The sequence below is a fragment of the Leuciscus leuciscus genome (assembly GCF_965113295.1).
Source record: "Leuciscus leuciscus genome assembly, chromosome: 4".
Classification (NCBI taxonomy): domain Eukaryota; kingdom Metazoa; phylum Chordata; class Actinopteri; order Cypriniformes; family Leuciscidae; genus Leuciscus; species Leuciscus leuciscus.
This window is the reverse complement of record NC_138728.1, coordinates 28,903,870-28,924,445: the sequence shown is the minus strand read 5'-3', so window position 1 is coordinate 28,924,445 and position 20,576 is coordinate 28,903,870. Positions and strand designations below refer to the sequence as shown.

Genomic DNA, 20,576 nt, shown 5'->3' with positions numbered 1-20,576 from the left:
ATGCTTGCACCACATGAGCATGATGGAACCTGACATTGTCCCACACAATGACATAGGTCACACCTTCAGCTCTACAAACCTGATCGAGCTCATCAAGAAAGGTGACAAGGAGAGCTGCATTATATGGTCCAATATGAGGTCTGCGTCCCACGACACCATCTTCTGATATAGCCGCACACATGGTAATGTTGTCGTTGTCCCACGCCCCACGTTGTCCAGGTACTTGGATGGTTGCCCGCTGGCCAATGAAATTCCGACCTCTCCTTGTCTTGGCCAGATTAAAACCTGCCTCATCCAAATATATGAATTTGTGATGGTAATCATCAGCATCCAGCTCCATCACACTCTAAAATTACATTTTGGAAAGAGATTACTGTACAATGTAGAATTTTTGGGAATGTTTTTACAACAGCCATCTTGAAACTGAACTTACCTGGACATACTCAGTCCTCATTTGCTTCACTGTCTGCATTTCTTTCGAAAGGCACACGGTATAGTTGTTTTATAGATACCTGGTGCCTTTTCAGTATGCGTGCAATAGTCGGCAAATTATGGATCCCACATTGTTGAACATGTCTCCATTGTCCAAGATATGCTGGCGAATTTCTGTAAGGCGAATATCATTTCTGGCCCGAACCAAATCGACCACAGCCTGCTCTTGTTGGTCAGTTAGAATTTTGCCTCTGCCTCCACTATTTGGCCTGGTCACAATTCTACAGGGAACATTAGAGTAAGAAGACACTTCAATCAATCAATCAAATTTTATTTTTAGAGCGCCTTACAACCGCCAAAAGGTGCACAAGGCGCTTTCCAGTAAAAGCATCAATAGACAACAGAAAATAAAACACAAATATACATAAAAAATAGCAGTCGAGTCAGAGTTACGTAACACAGTTACGTGTTAAAAGCTTGTCTGAACAGATGTGTTTTCAACTGCGATTTAAAAACACTCAACACGGTGATGCTTCGTAGGAGTGTTGGTAAAGCGTTCCACAGATTAGGGCCCTGGACGGCAAATGACCGGCCTCCAAACTTTTTATATTTCAATTTGGGAGTGACCAGAGAGGTGTGTTCAGAGGAGCGGAGAGTTCTGGATGGTTGGTAGACCGTTACTAAATCGGCTAGGTAGACCGGGGCCAGACCATTGATGGCCTTGAACACGAACAGCAGGACCTTATACTCCACCCTAAACCGCACCAGGAGCCAGTGGAGCGAGCGGAGGACTGGGGTGATGTGTGAGCGATTGGAGGTGTTGGTGAGGAGACGTGCTGCCACGTTTTGAACCAGTTGAAGCCGATTAAGGAGTGATTGATTAAGTCCAGTGTAGAGGGCATTGCAGTAGTCTATCCTCGAGCTGATAAAGGCATGAATGGCTTTTTCAAGGTCAGCTCGGGACAAGAATGGTTTGACCTTACTGAGAAGCCTTAGCTGGTAAAAGCTCGCCTTAACAACTGCACTAATCTGTTTATCATACTGCAAATTTTTGTCAAAAATAACACCCAAGTTACGCACAGTGGGTGCAAACTGAGGTGTTAGAGGACCAAAACTGAGAGAACTGTTGGGTGAGTCAGGGCTGAACAGGATGTACTCAGTCTTTCCTTCATTCAGAAGGAAATTCTGGGAAAGCCACTGCTTGATGTCCTGAAGGCAGTTATAAAGGGGGTCCAGCGCAGAACGATTGTTCAGAATCACAGGAAGGTAGATCTGGAGGTCGTCTGCATAGAAATGAAAATGAACGTTATGATTGGAGATGAGTTGTCCAAGTGGCAGCATATAGAGAGAGAACAGAACAGGACCGAGAATGGATCCTTGAGGCACACCGGATGACAGAGGGGCAGATGAGGAGGAAAAGTCGTCGAGCATTACTGAAAAAGTTCTGTTAGTGAGATATGAGGAGAACCAATTGAGCACTGCGCCCTGCAGAACAACAACATGTTGTAGACGGGAGATGAGGATGGCATGATCCACGGTGTCAAATGCAGCGGTAAGGTCCAGTAGCACCAAAACCACAGAGCTTTTACTGTCCAGAGCTCCAAGAATGTCATCATGGACCCTCAGTAACGCTGATTCAGTGCTATGTCTAGACCTGAAACCGGACTGAAATTTATCACTAATGACGTGCAGTTGTAGGTGAGACTGAAGCTGGGAGAAAACAAGCTTCTCCATCAACTTAGACAGAAGTGACAGGTGAGATATTGGTCGAAAATTGGACAATATCTAGGTTGGGTTTCTTGAGCAGCGGTCTAACAATGGCGTGTTTGAGAGCAGTGGGAACAGTCTCCATACTAAGACAGCGGTCTATGAAGGAGACAAGAAAAGGACCTACGATGTCAATAGCCTCTTTCAAAATCCTGGCAGGAACAGCGTCTAGAGGGCAGGTGGTAGGCTTCAGCTCATGGACAGCTTTTTTGAGGTCCTCCAGAGTAACTGCATCAAAGTTCTCCAGCACGCATTGCATGCATTGAGCCAGGGGTCCAATGGACCTTTGTTCGTCTTTACCTTGTAGGGAGCAGGAGGAACAGCACAGATGTCAAACCATATGAGAGAGTGGTCAGAGATGGGAAAATCCAGGACCTCACAGGTTGACACTATCACCCCACGAGAGATAATAAGGTCAAGGGTGTGACCTAACCTATGAGTGGGACGGGATATGGACTGGGTAAGGTCCAATGAATCTAAAAGTGCCTTAAAATCATTAGCAGGTTTATCAGAGGGGCAGCAAACGTGAATGTTAAAATCACCACAGATTAGAATATTATCAAACTTTGCCAGAAACTCTGTCAGAAACTCTGAAAACTCATTTAAAAAATCCTTATTTAGCTTTGGTGGCCAGTAGATTACTGCACATAAGATAGGACAGGGTAGTGTGAGCACAAATGCTTGTAACTCAAAGCTGGAATACCCTCTAGTGGACAGCTGGCGGCATATCAAGGACTGTCTGTCTGTAGTAGCTATCCCCCCGCCCCTACCCATTTGCCGCGGGGTGTTTAGGTAAAGATAGCCAGAGGGGAGGAGTTCCGAAAAGGCACTGACGTCACCTGGGGGAAGCCAGGTTTCGGTGAGGAAAAACAAATCCAGATTGTGAGAGGAGATGACATCATTGAGGACAAATGTTTTGTTATTGAGCGATCTGGTGTTACATAATGCCATGCGGAACGTGGTCGAGTTGACAGGCGGCGATGTCACACGAGGAATTGGACGGAGGTTTCCTTGGACGCAACCCCGGGTAGATGTTTTGACGCGGCGGGGACACGGAAATGGAACGCCAGTGTTGGAATTAACCGGCCGAAGCCATCGGTAGCATTCCCATGATCTTCTAGCACTGCCAAGTCCTGATTGATTTTCACTCCTCGGTGACAGAGAATCCAGGTGAGTCCTCAGCCTGACATGTAATCCCCTTCTCCGACGCTTACTGCCTGGTAGCAGACAGACAGGGCGTCTCAGGTAAGAAGGAATTAATGTCAACAGTGGCGGTGGTGGTTTGAAGGACTGGGCATTTAAGAGGCGATTAGTTGTAAAACGCAATTCCAACAGCGTAGTGCGATCATAAACAATAATCGGCGAGACGGTAGCAAAAACAAACATGAAAAAACAGAGAAGCAAGTGGCAGGCCAAACATAGCGGCACCATCTTCAATGTCTCAGCAAGACACTTGGTCACATCACCTATCCTGTGATACACATTGGTATGCAGTCATTTGACAATTGAGAGTAGCATAACGTTTAGTGCATGCTGATAACTTACCGGTTCTCATTGCGGAAAGTTCTGATTATTGAGGCCACGGTTGACCTTCTGAGGTTTGGTTGTATCATTGTAGCCGCCTCAGTCATTGTCATGCCATGATTTATGACATGGTCTACAACTATTGCCTGAATTTCATTGGACCTACATAATATACTTTATGCTGTTGCTGCCACTGTCTTGGTCCGTGGCCTTGTCCTCTACCACGTTCCCCCACACCTCTCAAACGAGGCCCACGATCACCTCTCAGAAGGGGTGCCTGTCCCCTGCCATTCCTTTGACCAACACGTCTTCCTCCCACCCCTGCTTGACCTCCATTGTGACCTGGATCACCTGCTGGCTCCATGTTACGTATCACTATGCTCTTGCAATTGGATCCCAATCAACTCTTTATATACTCATTCCACAATGTGCACTCAATCATCAGTAACGAGTTGGCAGAATTGGACAAGCAATTACAAGGGCCTGCATCTATACAATGCCATACTGTCAATACTGTAAATAGTCTGAAAAGGTGGTACAGTATTTGGGACCATAGACACAGTGTCTGATGAAGTATTATGATAAAATATTAGGCTACATCCATAGATATTGTAGTCTAATTGGTTCATGCTCCACGCTAATTGGTGACAATAAATCTCGTTATCTTGAAACTTTCATGATTTAAACATGGAAGATTGTTTGTCTGTTTCCATACAACTATGCATTAAGAGTAATGCAACAGTTACTTATCATTGTGAGCAGTTGTATCAATTGATAGTTAGATCATTATAAGGAAATGAATAGACACTCATTTGAAATGTAATGTGTGAATTGCCTTTTGAAATAGTAGTACTTTGATGTTAAAGGGATAGTTCACCCAAAAATAATATTCTGTCATCATTTACTCACCCTCAAGTTTTTTCAAACCTGTATGAATTTCTTTTTTTCTGCTGAACACAAAAGAAGATATTTTGAAAAATGTCGGTAACCAAACAGTTGATGGACCCCAATGACTTCCATAGTAGGAAAAAAAAATACTATGGAAGTCAATGGGGTCCATCAACTGTTTGGTTACAGACATTTTTCAAAATATCTTCTTTTGTGTTCAGCAGAAAAAAGAAATTCATACAGGTTTGAAACAACTTGAGGGTGAGTAAATGATGACAGAATTTTTATTTTTGGGTGAACTATCCCTTTAAGTTGTGTCATATTGAACAGGTGATTTTTGCTGAATGAACAAATGATCTAAGTTTTATGTGTATTGTATCCAAGCAATTGAGAAAATGGTTAGAGTTTTGAAAAATGTGCATTTTGATCATTGGTTGTGAGTTTTGTGTCTAGAGTTGTGAAAAATGACATCAAGGTTCTGAAAATAGAACCAAAGTGATTGTAAAAAACTGTAAGTTTGGACAAGACAATGTCCTGTGCTCTTTCTTTGCGATCTTCTGTCCAGGCTGCGTTTTATTGCTGTATTGCAGGGTGAGTTTTATCTCAGCTTAGCAGGAAAATCAGTTCTTACAATGGAAATATTCAGAGGTGTAAAGTACTTGAGTAATTTTACTTGATTACTGTACTTAAGTATTATATTTTGAGATTTTTACTTTACTTGAGTACAATTAAAAATCAATACTTTTACTTTTACTTAATTACATTTTTTAGAAAAAAGTACTTTTTACTCCTTACAATTGAATTTAGTCAAAAAGTACTACGTTTTTGGAGATCACTTCATTCTATTTTCCCTTGCTATTACCAAACCAATTGAATTACGCTGATGCCCAGTTTAATTTAAATGTTATTTATTCTGCCAATGAGATTCGTTTTCACATTCCATGAAATTGGTCAGACATGTTCATTGGTCCTTTGGAAGTGACATCATGTCGCATCTATTACCACAATGCACAGCACCTTGACCTGGAAATTAGAGAAATTATAACAGTCAATCAGTGGAAGAAAATGGAGGAAGAACGTGATTCAGCTGTGAACACAGTCCAAAATCAGCCACAGTATCAAGAGCACCCATGGCCGTACCTTAGCGAATTCTTTTCTTTTAGTGGTATTAGTAAGGATTCATAAAAGATTAAATGTGTCCTTTGTCTCCCGCTTAATAAGGAAATATCGGCCTTCAAAAGATTTTTTTTTGCATGTTTTGACCTTGACGGCGCGCCTTTTGTAGGCCTATTTTCACTAATGCATGCGATTGACAATATAAGGCTCACGTAATAAAATGTTAGGAATGCATTTGTAATTGTCTGTAAATGATTTGCTATGGTAACGTTAGTAGGTCCACGGGAAATTTGCCGCCTATTGCAGTATTACTTTGAATCATAATCGTTCCGTGCTCTCATTGTGTTTGAATTCATGCACAACACAAGAAAAGATATCCATGAACTGATCCGAGAACCGAGAAAATGTGTTTCTGCTACAAGACCTGGATTACCAAAAATCATGTTGTATTGTCAAAACTAATGTAATGAAATCAATTCACCCTGTCATGTCAGCCTTACAGTCCTGTGTTTTTGTCAATATAATCAGAAAAACAAATTCATGTTTGATAGTCACTAAATGCTACTGTATTTCTAAAATCAACAAGTATTTAACATTATAAAAAGTGTGCAATTGGCTGCAAATGGCAGTTTTATTAATGCTGTAATCAGAGAGTGCATAAGTGTAATTGTTACATTTATATTGCATACAATATAAAGACATTTACATTTATATTGCATACAATATAAGGTACATCATTCAAGGACTTAATCCTTTCAGCACTGTTGATCTGCCATCATTTAAAGAGCTGATTAGTACACTGCAGCCTGGCAGTTCTGTCATTACAAGGCCTACTTTACGCTCCAAGATAGCTGAAGCTGCTCTGATCATGAAACAGAAAGTGACTGCTGCCATGAGTGAAGTTGAATGGATTGCAACCACAGTGGATTGTTGGAATGCACGTAGAAAGTAATTCATTGGTGTAACTGCTCACTGGATCAACCCTGAAAGTCTTGAAAGACATTCCGCTGCACTTGCCTGCAAAAGATTAAAGGGCTCTCATACTTTTGAGGTACTGGCCAGTGCCATGAATGATATCCACTCAGAGTATGAAATATGTGACAAGGTTGTTTGCACAACCACAGACAGTGGTTCCAACTTCCTGAAGGCTTTCAGAGTTTTTGGTGTGGAAAACAATGATATCGAGACTGAGGCAAGAAGGTGTGCAAGTAATGACACTGATTCTGAAGGCTGTGGTGAGGGAAGTGATGGTGTGGAATTCCAAAACGCCTCTCGAGTCCTGGACCATGACGATGGCTTCAAATTCCACCTACCAAAACATCAAAAGTGTGCCTGCTACATACTTAACCTAGTCTCAAGCGTTGATGCCCAAAAAGCTCTCTCAAATGAACACTACAAGAAACTCTACAGATCTGTCTTTGGCAAGTGCCAAGCTTTATGGAATAAAAGCAGCCGATCGGCTCTAGCAGCTGAAGCTGATGAAGCAGAAAGCAGGCTTCAGCTTTTAAGGCCAAACCAAACACGGTGGAATTCAACTTTCATGGCTGTTGACAGAATTCTTCAAATTTGCAAAAAAACAGGAGAAGGCGTACTTAGGAATATATGCACCTCTCTTGAGGTTCCAATGTAAGTGTTTTTCCCCTCTATTGATGTAAACAAATTTGGGTTGTTGTTGTATACTCTTTGATTATGATGATTTCTCCTGTAGGTTTAATCCAGCAGAAATGCTGTTCTTGACAGAGTGGGCCAACACAATGCGTCCAGTTGCAAAAGTACTCGACATCTTGCAAGCAGAAACGAATACACAGCTGGGGTGGCTGCTGCCTAGTGTCCATCAGTTAAGCTTGAAACTTCAGCGAATCCACCATTCTCTCAGGTACTGTGGCCCACTTGTGGATGCCCTACAACAAGGAATCCAAACACAATTCAAGTATATGTTTGAAGATACTGAGATCATCGCAGCTGCCATCCTTCTCCCTAAATTTCGGACCTCTTGGGCCATGTCCACACCAATACGTTTTAGTTTGAAAACGTATGTTTTTCTCTCCGTTTTGGCCTTCCGTCCACACTGAGACGGCGTTTTTATTACAGTTTTTCTCAAATGCTAAAACACAAAAGCCAATCCTCTAAACCAAATGACCAGTTGTCTAAACACATTTACTAAATCTAGCCATCATTTTCCAATATCATAAACACATTTCACATGAAGACACAATTCACAAAACACAATCCTCCGTTCTCATAAATCTTAACACATTTTTTGCAAGTTGCAAAAGAACTCTGCTCATATTCTCAAATGAAAGCTCATGTGATGCAAAATGCTTGCCACAGTCAGCAATATTTGAACACAATGAACACACCTGGCGTCAATCATTACACACAACGACTCAAAATTGAAGACACTTGTTGCTAATGCTGTGACCACATGTATAAAAGCAAGTTCAGAGTGCACAGTTTGCTGAAGATTCCAAACAAACACAATGGATGAAGGCAGAGTCAGGGGAAGCGGAATTTGAGTCAGAGGAGGGAGAAGAGCTGGCCATGGAAGAAGAGGAGCAGGCCAACGAGGAAGAGGAGTTCAAATCAGAGGAGGAAGAGGAGGAGGCCAACGAGGAAGAGGAGGAGGCCAACGAGGAAGAGGAGGAGGCCAACGAGGAAGAGGAGGAGGCCAACGAGGGAGAGGAGGAGGCCAACAAGGGAGAGAGGAGGAGGCCAACAAGGGAGAGGAGGAGGCCAACAAGGGAGAGGAGAAGGTCCAGGAGGGAGAGCAAGACAACCTCGCACCATCATTACGGACGAGATGCGAGCAACAGTCATTGACCATGTCATTGTCCATGGCATGACAATGGCTGAAGCAGGACTAAGAGTCCGTCCAAACCTGAGTAGGTTCACCGTGGCCACCATTATTAAGGCAATAGACAGAGTTCTCCGGCGCCAAAAGATGCGGATGAAACAGGTCTATAGGGTTCCCTTTGAGCGCAACTCTGCGCGACACAAAGACCTACGTTACGAGTATGTGCAAGTAAGTATACATCCATGTTCACAGTACAGTTAGTGGACATACTGTGTTGCTCAGTGGCCTACATTACGTCTGGACAATACTGTGCTACCTGATTGACTGTTGTTCTGAACACCTGTGCACTTTCACATTTTCACAGAGGATATTACAGTTGGACTCGATGGCCAGACCTCATGAGTACCTCTTCCTGGATGAGGCTGGCTTCAACCTGCAGAAACGAAGGCAAAGAGGCTGTAACATCATTGGCCAAAGAGCCATCACTGAGGTTCCTGGCCAACGGGGGGGTAATATTACTCTTTGTGCAGCCATGGGTTCGGATGGGCTTGTCCACCGGCATGCTGTCCTTGGGTCTTACAACACCCAACGTCTCCTCACCTTCCTAGAGGAGCTAAAAGACATCCTCCTGGACCGCCAACAACACCATCCTGGGCCCGCACATCACATTTATGTGATCATTTGGGACAACGTACGCTTCCACAGAACAAACCAAATCAGAGAGTGGTTCACCACCAACAGTAACCACTTTTTAAACGTCTGTCTGCCACCCTACTCCCCTTTCCTGAACCCTATAGAGGAGTTCTTCTCATCGTGGAGATGGAAGGTTTATGACAGACAACCATACACTAGAGAGAACCTCCTAAGGGCAATGGAGCTGGCCTGTGTTGACATCCCAGTGGAGGCCTTCCAAGGATGGATTCGCCATTCCAGGGCGTTTTTCCCGCGGTGCCTGGCAAGAGACAATATAGCCTGCGATGTGGATGAGGTGATGTGGCCCGATGCAGCTCAGCGACATGATGCCGCACAGTGATTGTGGTGTGAATAAAGTAAATAAAAAAAACTTCACACCCTGATCATGTTTTCAAGAGTACTGTTGTGTGCAATAGATTCTGTTTTTGCATTGAGTTGTGTTACAGTAGTGTACATGCAGAATTTACTATAGATTTATACTCTTTATATGAAACTCACAAATCTAAATGCCTAATCCTCTGCAGAGATCTAAGAAGATCCATTACTGTAAAGTTTCTAAAAATATGCATTGGCAGTTATGAAACAAAGAACCTTCTCACAAATTGAGCATTGTGTTTTCAATTGTTTTGCTGTAGTGTGTAATGATGTGTATAGTGTTTACATTTTTGAAAGCTTCGAGCTGCTCTTTTGGTGTGAAAGTTTGAGTTTTGAAGTGAGAAGGTGTGGTTGTGTTTAGAAAAGGGTGTTGTGTTTAGACATTGGGGAACATGGAGGAAACGTTTGTGAAATGTGTTTTAGCATTTGAGAAAAACTGTAATGAAAACGAAGCTTTTTTAAAATGCACTCCAAAGTGGATACATTTGAAAATGCCGTTTTTACGTTGTAGTGTGGACTGAAACCGGTGGTATTTAAAACTGATGACATAACAGATATTCATGTTTATACCAGTGTTGTGCCTGTTATGTGCTATTCACTTTCACACTGTTGCTAAAAATATTCTACATTGCACACTATTCATATCACAGTCCTGCAAAGATGACAGAATTCACTTACATTTGCTGTCCTGCGGCAATACATGAGAGCAGTTGCGTTTTAGACCAAACATATGGTGACTGCGTGCGACCTGGACCGCATCAGTGAATGGTGAGATATTTTACTAAATAAAATGATCCTGTCAGAAGAATTGCGTGATAACTTCATTATTTATATTTCCATCTGAATCATATCAGTGATCTTTTGTGGGGTTTTACGCATGCGCAGTAAGGTGAATTTATCGTTTTCAGGCGTTTTTCAAAAGTTTCTCATCCACACTGAAACGTCCGAAAACGCCTGAAAACGCTAGTGTGGACGGAGAGCGTTTATAAACGAAAACGCCATTTTCAAATGTATCCGGATTAATGTAGATGTAGCCTTGGACCAATTATTAAACCATCATAAAACGAGGTAAATTAATACAAGCAACATACACTTGACGAATTCTAATCTGGGCAACATTTGAGCCATACCAATTTTTTATTTTATTTTTGCACTTTTTAGGAATATTATGAGCCGATCCCACATCAATTTGGCTGTGATCTCAATATGAATATTGATGTATAGTATTCATGCAGCAGGTTGTAGTTATCCCTCAGTGTTTCTTGAAACAAAACTCTCATATCATATGTGGCTTGGAAATGCTGTTAGAATTTATGCTAACATAAGGGATTTGCATGATTTTAGACATTTAGATGTAGATGACTGCACGTAAATGTAATTAATGACAAAACCCATAAAATTTGTTTCCAGAAGCCCCTCAACCAAACCTTTCTCTGTGTCTGCTCACTCTGCTTGTAGGCATGGACTACATCAGACTGCATCTGGAGCCTTTGGACCACAATAAGGAATTGGCCAATAGTTCATCTGATGATGAAGATTTTTTTGCTTCTTTTAAACCGACAACACATGAAGTTGGATGGATATCTGGCCTGTGTTTCAGACACCAGGGAGTCTCTGAGTAACATTTTTGAGTACTTCTTACACCTCTGGAAATATTTATATTCAGTTATTTGTGGTGAGTATGCAATAAATCAGGTAGACCAAACAGTGTCTTTCTTGAGTTTTATTCTTGCAAGAAAGCCATTCACACTGTTTTCTGCCGTGAAAAGTCAACCTCGCCTAGCGCGGGATGTTTTTATATACGCACACACATTACCATATTTAGAAATGGTAAAGTACTCAAAGTGTTCAAAATCTCACTTCTGTTCCTAACAGTCAAGTCTAGCTCCTGCAAAAGATAGTTTCAAGGATGTGCACAGACACAAAAACAAGTTGTTGTAACTTCTTATCAGAGCCTGCCAGTAAATTTCCACATAAGACTCCATACAGAGACCCAAATCGTATAAAAAAAAAATAAAAATAAAAAAAAAGGCTAAGAAATAAGTTTTCCACTACACCTGCCTATACAGTAGAAAGGCAAAAAAAATTAATAAAATAATTGCTAACTGACTAGAGAAAACATACCAAATAGGTATGAAAACTTCAATACCTATAATGCAATGAGCATGTTGTCGCCCAAGGCAACTCCCACCAGTCTGCTATGGATGCGCTTAACAGAGTCAAATAGCAAATGCTTAGTCATGATTGTGTTAACACTTTTTTGTTCCCGGGTGCAAGAATTCAAAGAGTAAATGTATAGCGTAAGTGAGTGACTTTAGGTTTCCAGTGAAGCATCCAGCACGTTGTAGACATAGAACAGTTATTTAAGGGTAGGTCTAACACTGAAAATTGTATTGTACTGTCAATAACCTTCTGTTGATTCAAGTGTCCATGGGTAGGGGATAAAAGAATGTGGAAGTATAATCTATAGTTTTCACAAAAGCCCAGACTTTTGTTGACAAATAAACATGAATTTTTCGGTTCAGGTAATACGGCGAATGGGTAAATTTTTTTTATTTACGAGTACTACCAATATTGTAACAATACAAAGCGGGTTGAAAACTGGCAAAGTTACACTTAACGGCTTTTCATCAGTGACTGTTCATTTGATACACAAGTTTTAGTTCTGCAGTGAAACTTTCCACAGTCAAATCACCTTTGTACGGAGCCCCCCTAGTCCCACTTTGGCAAAAAAAAAATTATTATAACTATCTTGTGGCCTCAAGATAGTAACTCGTGGCCTCAAGATAGTAACTCGTGGCCTCAAGATATATCTCGTGGCCTCAAGATAGTATCTCGTGGCCTCAAGATACTAACTCGTGGCCTCAAGATAGTAACTCGTGGCCTCAAGATAGTATATCTCGTGGCCTCAAGATAGTAACTCGTGGCCTCAAGATACTAACTCGTGGCCACGAGAAAGTGCGTTTTTTCAAGGCGAACGTTTCCATGTTAATGTTTCCATGGCGACGCGTCACGCGATTGACCGCAGCCACAATAAAACTGTATGACAGATGTGTCGCTTTTATTTCGCTTTCCTTTTTTATTCAAAATATTCACAAACTTGCTTACCATGTCATCAACTAGCCTATCTGATATTCCGATTCTCACATACGTGTAAGTGAGTGTGTTTAGTCGTTTAAAAACCTTTATAAATAATCTTGATCTATAATAACATGATGGGCGCTGCAATGTTGTCCGTCGGATTTACAGCACGTGAATTCATCAGTTTCTCCCGAAATAAATGCAAGAAAGTGGCCGGTGAACTGAGAAGAATAGAGTAAACTTTATAGTTCCTTGTCTTGCACTATGTTTGTCTTGAATAACACATGTCGGCAAATTATATTTGAATATATTGTTATTGCTGCTTCCACAGACATCAGTGTGTTTTACAAACTCCAAATGTATTGTTTTACTCGTGCTTATGTGTATTTAAATATCTGAAACCAAAAATAAACATTATGAAGTTGAAAAACTGCTTAGTTGTGATGACAGCGCTGAACGTGTCCGACTCTGGCTCGTTTAGAAACCTTTATAAATAATCTTGATCTATAATAACATGAGATGGGCGCTGCAATGTTGTCCTGTCAGTCGGATTTACAGCACGTAAATTCATCAGTTTCTCCCGAAATAAATGCAAGAAAGTGGCCGGTGAACTGAGAAGAATAGAGTAAACTTTATAGTTCCTTGTCTTGCACTATGTTTGTCTTGAATAACACATGTCGGCAAATTATATTTGAATAGATTGTTATTGCTGCTTCACAGACATCAGTGTGTTTTACAAACTCCAAATGTATTGTTTTACTCGTGCTTATGTGTATTTAAATATCTGAAACCAAAAATAAACATTATGAAGTTGAAAAAACTGCTTAGTTGTGATGACAGCGCTGAACGCGTCCGACTCTGGCTCAGCGCCAGCCAATGCGCGAAAGCACAGTTTGAATCTGGCAGCACTAAACATTCTAAATGTGGCGCCGTACTCTCAGGGGCTAGTTGATGACATGGTAAGCAAGTTTGTGAATATTTTGAATAAAAAAGGAAAAGCGAAATAAAAGCGACACATCTGTCATACAGTATTATTGTGGCTGCGGTGTATCGCGTGACGCGTCGCCATGGAAACATTAAAAGGAACGTTCGCCTTGAAAAAACGTACTTTCTCGTGGCCACGAGTTAGTATCTTGAGGCCACGAGTTAGTATCTTGAGGCCACGAGTTAGTATCTTGAGGCCACGAGTTACTATCTTGAGGCCACGAGTTAGTATCTTGAGGCCACGAGTTACTATCTTGAGGCCACGAGATATACTATCTTGAGGCCACGAGATATACTATCTTGAGGCCACGAGTTACTATCTTGAGGCCACGAGTTACTATCTTGAGGCCACGAGTTAGTATCTTGAGGCCACGAGATACTATCTTGAGGCCACGAGTTACTATCTTGAGGCCACGAGTTACTATCTTGAGGCCACGAGTTACTATCTTGAGGCCACAAGATAGTTATAATAATTTTATTTTGCCAAAGTGGGACTAGGGGGGCTCCGTACCTTTATTTATATAGCACTTTATATAATACAGATGGTTTCAAAGCAGCTTTACAGTGACAACAGGAGAATTATGCAGGTTTAACACTTCTCTACAGTGTGAATTCTCATGTGTTTTAAGGTTTCCTTTTTGATTGAAACTCTTTCCACACTTTTGGCAGGTGAAAGAGCTCTCTCCTGTGTGAATACCCAAGTGCCTGTTAAGGGTTCCTTTTTGAGTGAAACTCTTTCCACACTGATGGCAGGTGTAAGAGCTCGCTCCAGTGTGAATTCTCATGTGAATTTTAAGGTTACATTTTTGAGAGAAGCTCTTTCCACACAGTTGGCAGGTGAAAGGCTTCTCTCCAGTGTGATTTCTCATGTGGGAATCAAGGGATTTTTTATATGTGAAACTCTTTCCACACTGAGGGCATGTGTAAAGCTTCTCTCCAGTGTGAAGTCTCATGTGGAGTTTAAGGTTTCCTTTTTGAGTGAAGCTCTTTCCACACTGTAGGCAGGTGAAAGAGCTTTCTCCAGTGTGTATTCCCATGTGGATTTTAAGGTTTCCTTTTTGAGTGAAACTCTTTCCACACTGTTGGCAGGTGTAAGAGCTCGCTCCAGTGTGAAGTCTCATGTGGATTGTAAGGTTTCCTTTTTGAGTGAAGCTCTTTCCACATTGTTGGCAAGTGAAAGAGCTCTCTCCAGTGTGAACTCTCATGTGCCTGTTAAGGGTTCCTTTTTGAGTGAAGCTCTTTCCACACTGTTGGCAGGTGTAAGAGCTCTCGCCACTGTGTATTTCCATGTGGATTTTAAGGTTTCCTTTTTGAGTGAAGCTCTTTCCACACAGTTGGCAGGTGAAAGGGTTCTCTCCAGTGTGATTTCTCATGTGGGCATCAAGGGATTTTTTATATGTGAAACTCTTTCCGCACTGAGTGCATGTGTAAGGCTGCTCTCCAGTATGAAGTCTCATGTGGATTTTAAGGTTTCCTTTTTCAGGGAAACTCTTTCCACACTGATGACATACAAAACAGTTCTCTCTCGAGTGAATCTTCATGTGGTTTTTAAAGTGTACTTTACGTGTGAATCTCTTTCCACACTGATCACATCTGAATGGCTTTTCTCCACTATGACTGTTCATGTGATACTTAAGGTTTAGTGCTGCCGTGAAACTCTTTCCACACAGTCTGCAGGTATAAGGCTTCTCTCCACTGTGAATTCTCATGTGTTTCTTAAGGTTTCCTTTTTGTGCAAAACTCTTTCCACACTGAAAGCAGGTGAAATAACTTCCAGTTACTGTCTTCAGAGCTGTTTTTTGCGAGGAAGTCTTGTCAGTCTGTGAGCAACTAAATGATTTTTCTCGAGGTAAAGCATGATGTTTCTGGTATGGATCTTTCTCTTCTATTTCATTCAGGTCTTCACGCTCATCTTTCAGTGGCATCAGGTCTAAGCAAAAAAGAGACAAATAAAAGTTAACCTCCGTTTAATGGCACAAAGCAAAAAACATTTAGACACGTAAGGCATCAAAACCAACAAAAAAGCATCAAAACCAAAAACATGAAAATTAGTTCCCATAACTGCTAAGAAACTGAAAGAACCGTTTCTCTGCTCCTTGTCAATATTGTCAAATATTTGCTTTGTTTAGGACTTGTCCAAAAACTTTAAAACTGGCAGTTATCAAACCCTTTAAAAAACGGTAAAATTTTGATGGTCTCTTTTTACACATTCCGTTGACTATAGGTAAAGATACACCTACAGGTTTACTAACCCTGAGTATTAATACGGTTACAATAACTTGACGTGTACTTACAAAGTTACTTATAGTCAGTAAAATGTTTGAGGGACCATCAAAATAAAGGGTTAGCAGATATTAAGCAGACAGTCTACTAATACATAGGTGGAACACATAGGTGCAACGTTACTTATAGACAACAGAATGTTCAAAGGGGATCATCAAAATAAAGAGAAACACACACACACACATTCGTCTGAACTGATTAATTAAAGACCAATCTCATATCTGACATTTCTTGTCAACAATATTAGAAAAATATTGTCCTCAACTATAATCACTCATGCAGAATAAAGTTACATTCACAACACAGACCACAACATTCTCTTGGGCAGCTTGAGAATTATGTTGACATTTGTGGACAAGCATCAGCATGGTTCAGGTCCCATCTATCCAAACACTACAACTTAGCTTCTGTAAATGAAGAGATACTGTAGCTCATCAAACACAAGTATTGGTCTCCCACATGACTAAGTATTAGGTCCTCTGCTTTTCTCCTTCGAGCGACATCATTAGATTTCACTATGTTGAGAAGATTAATACTTAGTTTTATATTTCCTGAGTTATAGACAGTTATATACAACCTGACAAAACATAACTCTGTAGCAGAGAGTATATTAATGTTATAAGAGATGGGATGGCAAATTAATTTCTTCTATTAAATTCTGGCAAAACAGAATCATTAGTTATTGGATCAAAAACCTCTGCACACAAGATTCTAGATCTTGATGGACTTACTGTTATGTGTACAAGAATTGTATCCTTGAAAAGGCGATTCTATACACTGTAACAACAATGGCATCTGCTTTTCGCATTAAGTGGATCATGTGATGGCAAAACACATCGTCTTTGTCCTTGCTGGTTAATAATTGCCCCACGAGGACCAATTTACCAGCACCCATGTGACTCGTATCCCCCAACTTTACAGCCTCATGACATTCCGCACACACACACAAACACCCTTTTGTGTATAACTGAGAATAAGAGAAATATCTGTTATTTTATTTTATAATGTGTGTACCTTCCTATATGCACGTGTGATAGAGGTTTGGTTTGCTGAGTATAGTTTTGAATTCTAAATGTTCATTGAAGGGAATTCCTCAGTCGTGTCTTGTTGTAACCCTACCTCAGACCATAAAACTTTACGACCCAGGAAAGCAGGCATTCCAGCATTACACACACACTGGACTTTGAAACAGATATTCCCCCACATAACAAGCCACTGAATGTTGATATGTATTCCTATGTTTCTCAAAGTGTCGTCACTTGCCATAACGGAAACACTGACAACTTTATTGTGTGTTTAATCAAACTTTATTTGTGTGTAATTATGCATATAAGTGTAACGTTATGTTTCCCCAATCTTTACCTGTCATAATTGATATCTCTGTAATCCTCTCCATCTCACGGAGACGAATCTTGACTGCAAAGTACAATAATATGCATTTGTTCCAGGAAATATCATATTTCTAAGTATGAATCCTTTCCCTCATAAGACATATGGAAAAAGGGGGCGTGTTTTTCTTCACACAAAGAAGACTTCTTCCCGCTACAGATCAGAAGTTTTGATTCGCTCTGTCCCCAAAACAGGGCGTAAACAGATGTCTGTTAAAAGGAAGAGACCCCCACTTCTCTCTCTCTTCTCTTCTCTCTTCGATCGCTCTTCTCTCATCGATCTCCTCTTCTCCCCGGCTTCAAGAAACATCTGAAAGGCTCAGGCCTTCTCCTCGGACCAACACATGTTCGAGTCGTAGCTGCCGTTCTTTGCAACTAAGTTCCTATCGCCTTTCCCCTCGACAAGGGAAACGACTGAACTTTCTCGGTAACGTTAAATTCAAGTGAGCCTTTACATCGTTTTTCGAAACGACCCAGAAGACGAAGCTAGACGCAAACCAGCCGGACACGTGCACGCGCGCGTCCCCTTTTCAGCATCACACTGAAAGAGTACCACATCTCGCAAGTATCTTTCTCTCTAACAGCTGATTCCTGGTGTTTAGCTTGTAGGTCTGCGAATTAAGTTACCCTCTATCTCTTAACTCTTTATTTCATTCTTTCTTTCTTTCTTTCATGTCATTCATTCCGATCACGTCATGTTTGTTTAAATGTTTGTTTGTTTTATTGTTTGCATTTTACGTACGTTTATATTTGTAGCTTATAATCTCTAGCGTGTGCCATTTTATTAATAAACCCATTTATACTTTTAACTGTCTCTGTGTTTGAAAAGCCACTTTTTATAAAGTCAATGAAACAAAAGATCTATAAAGCTACAGGCTCTATATTATAAAACTACTTTGAGTAGTTTTAATTTATAAACCCAAAGAGGTTTTATCTTCGTGGCCAGAAGATAAACTTTCTTGGAGTTTTGTAAACAGGAATACTTCTTCTTAACTGTGATAGTCTTACACTTATTCGCGGGACGAATAACGGATGACGAAACCAGTTACAGAACGAGGCATTTCCTATAATTGATAAAGTAAATGCATATGCGATTTATGAATTATGACCATGAGTTATGATTATTAATATTTCTAAAATTCCCTATATCCTTGAGCTAATTCGCATTAACCCAGAGGCATTTACGCTACAACACACAAAGAGGGTCTGGGCTCTCACACAGATGCTTTGATTGCATCTGCATTTGAAGGGATGATTGAGAAGAGGAAAATCCCCAAAGAGTAGGTGCACGTAGTACTAAAAGAATGCGCACAACATGACCAAAGCGACGGAGGAGATTGGAATTCCAAGTTTACCATGCATAGCACACACATAGGTGTCCTTTCGCAGCGCAGCATTGCTGATGTTGTGGCCTTGGGAAAGAAGGGATTCATACATTTTGGGGCATCTCGCCCAGGGGGCGGGGTTACGTCCAGCGTCACATCTCTCATGCGGGTTCTAGTCGACCAGGGTCAGCGCGCACCAGCGGGGACCCGTCAAAGATTCTATAGTTTTTCCAACCGTCTCTGGACTCGTCTGTTGCGGGGAAGTTAACGTTACCCTGTGTATATCTTTTTGCATGATGGAGGGTAAGTTTTTAATCATGTTAGATTGTTTTCCTGTTTAGTTAAGATTTCGACTGTTAGATAGATTAGCTAGATAGAGTAATCTTGGCCAACTTCAAATTACGTGGTGCAAACCTGTCCTCTTTTGGTGAAAATAGTTATTGTAAGACTTTTCTAAACGTAATTATTACAGTATAATTTACTGCTAGCTAACTTGGTTTAAAATGCTAACGTTAGGTAATCTTGGCCAACTTCAAATTACGTGGTGCAAACCTGTCCTCTTTTGGTGAAAAAAGTTATTGTAAGACTTTTGTAAAACTTTTTTTTAGCACTGCTTCACCTGTAGTCTTACAGAAGCCTCATCTGGTTTGCACCCCTGGTTTGTGTTAACGAAATATTAATGTTTTATAGATCTGCCTTGGATGCCTCCACATTCCGAAGTTGTCAAGAGAGATGGGGGATACATTTCCGTAATTGTAAAGTCGGAGGAGGATCTGACACACCATGCACACCATGAAATATATTTTTTAATTGACTTGATAACGGGTTAAGGTTAACAACCTTTTTTTTTTTTTTTACTGTGTATTTGTATTTTATTTAACTATTTCACTACCTGCATGAATGGGCTGTTCTGACTTATTGATTAATTGATTAATTAAATGTTCTATTTATTGTGTATTGACATGATTAAAATCTTGCATAAAGGCCTGTTTCTATTTCATAATTCCACCTGTAATAGCAGTATTGAGTCTAATTAGTCGTTACTGCTTGAATCACCTAAAGAAGAAACATGAACTGGTTAACTGGAGTTTACTGGAAGTTTACTTTTCTTTTCTGCAATACAATAAGTAGGCCTAACTTTATCGAGGTAAAAGTTTCCCCGCTGTCACCAGACGTAGGTCTAGGAGTGGAGAGAAGAGTGACAAAATCACGGTAGGACTGTGCAAACAAAGTAGGCTATCTGTCTAGCATTGCCATGTCAGTGTATTGATTCATTGTCCCTTCATAGTTTGTAAGAGACATTTCAGGTTGGATGTATTTAATAAACTGAGCGAAGCCTATTCATCTGTTAATATGAAACGCGACTTGGCCATTGTAATTAAGGCTACAGCACATCTTGTACAACTTAAACCCTTGGTAGCTAGGTAATGATAAACAAACTGAAAGACCGCAATTCCTGATTTCGCTTTCGTTCACTAAACAAAGACTATGGAAATTAAACATCACTTTTCCATCAAAAAACGTGTTGTAAATAACATAACTTACTAGATTTAAGACCTAGGTTCGCTCGCTAGCTCTGTGCCTGCCTGTGTGCGCTATGGTGCGCGCTGACCCTGGTCGACGAGAACCCGCATGAGAGATGTGACGCAGGACGTAACCCCGCCCCCCGGGCGAGATGCCCCAACATTTATGAATCCCTGGGAAAGAGAATGGTGGGACATTTCAAGCACTCACAACTTGCATGCAGTTGCCTACAAGGTATACAGAAGGAGCTTGGGATGCCAATAAAACGTTTGCAACAAGATTTTGCAACTAGGTGGAATTCAACATTTTACATGATGGAAAGCTTGGTTGAGCATAAGAGGGCACTAGGTGCATATGCTGCTGAATTTGAACTTCCTGTATCTTTTTTACGGCAAATCAATA

At 40.8% G+C, this 20,576-nt stretch overlaps 1 protein-coding gene and 2 long non-coding RNA genes across 3 annotated transcripts in view; all 3 read right to left on the bottom strand.

The window, feature by feature from the left end:
* LOC309497706 overlaps nucleotides 1-20,576 on the bottom strand; it is a 403,367-nt gene that overhangs the window by 308,518 nt on the left and 74,273 nt on the right. The gene's annotated exons all lie outside the window — the stretch shown is intronic.
* Nucleotides 11,298-20,576, bottom strand: part of LOC309497649 (uncharacterized protein) — a 23,915-nt gene continuing 14,636 nt past the window's right edge. Inside the window, exons 3-4 of the mRNA XM_082167946.1 lie at nucleotides 14,166-15,584; nucleotides 11,298-12,284 (exon numbers count right to left, since the gene is read on the bottom strand). Coding sequence (XP_082024072.1) covers nucleotides 14,203-15,584 — 1,382 coding nt within the window. The 3' untranslated portion in view covers nucleotides 11,298-12,284; nucleotides 14,166-14,202. The remainder of the gene's footprint in view (nucleotides 12,285-14,165; nucleotides 15,585-20,576) is intronic.
* Nucleotides 18,913-20,576, bottom strand: part of LOC309497731 — a 3,146-nt gene continuing 1,482 nt past the window's right edge. Inside the window, exons 1-2 of the long non-coding RNA XR_014205691.1 lie at nucleotides 19,203-20,576; nucleotides 18,913-19,064 (exon numbers count right to left, since the gene is read on the bottom strand). The exon at nucleotides 19,203-20,576 is cut by the window's right edge and continues 1,482 nt beyond it. This is a non-coding gene — a long non-coding RNA (uncharacterized lncRNA). The remainder of the gene's footprint in view (nucleotides 19,065-19,202) is intronic.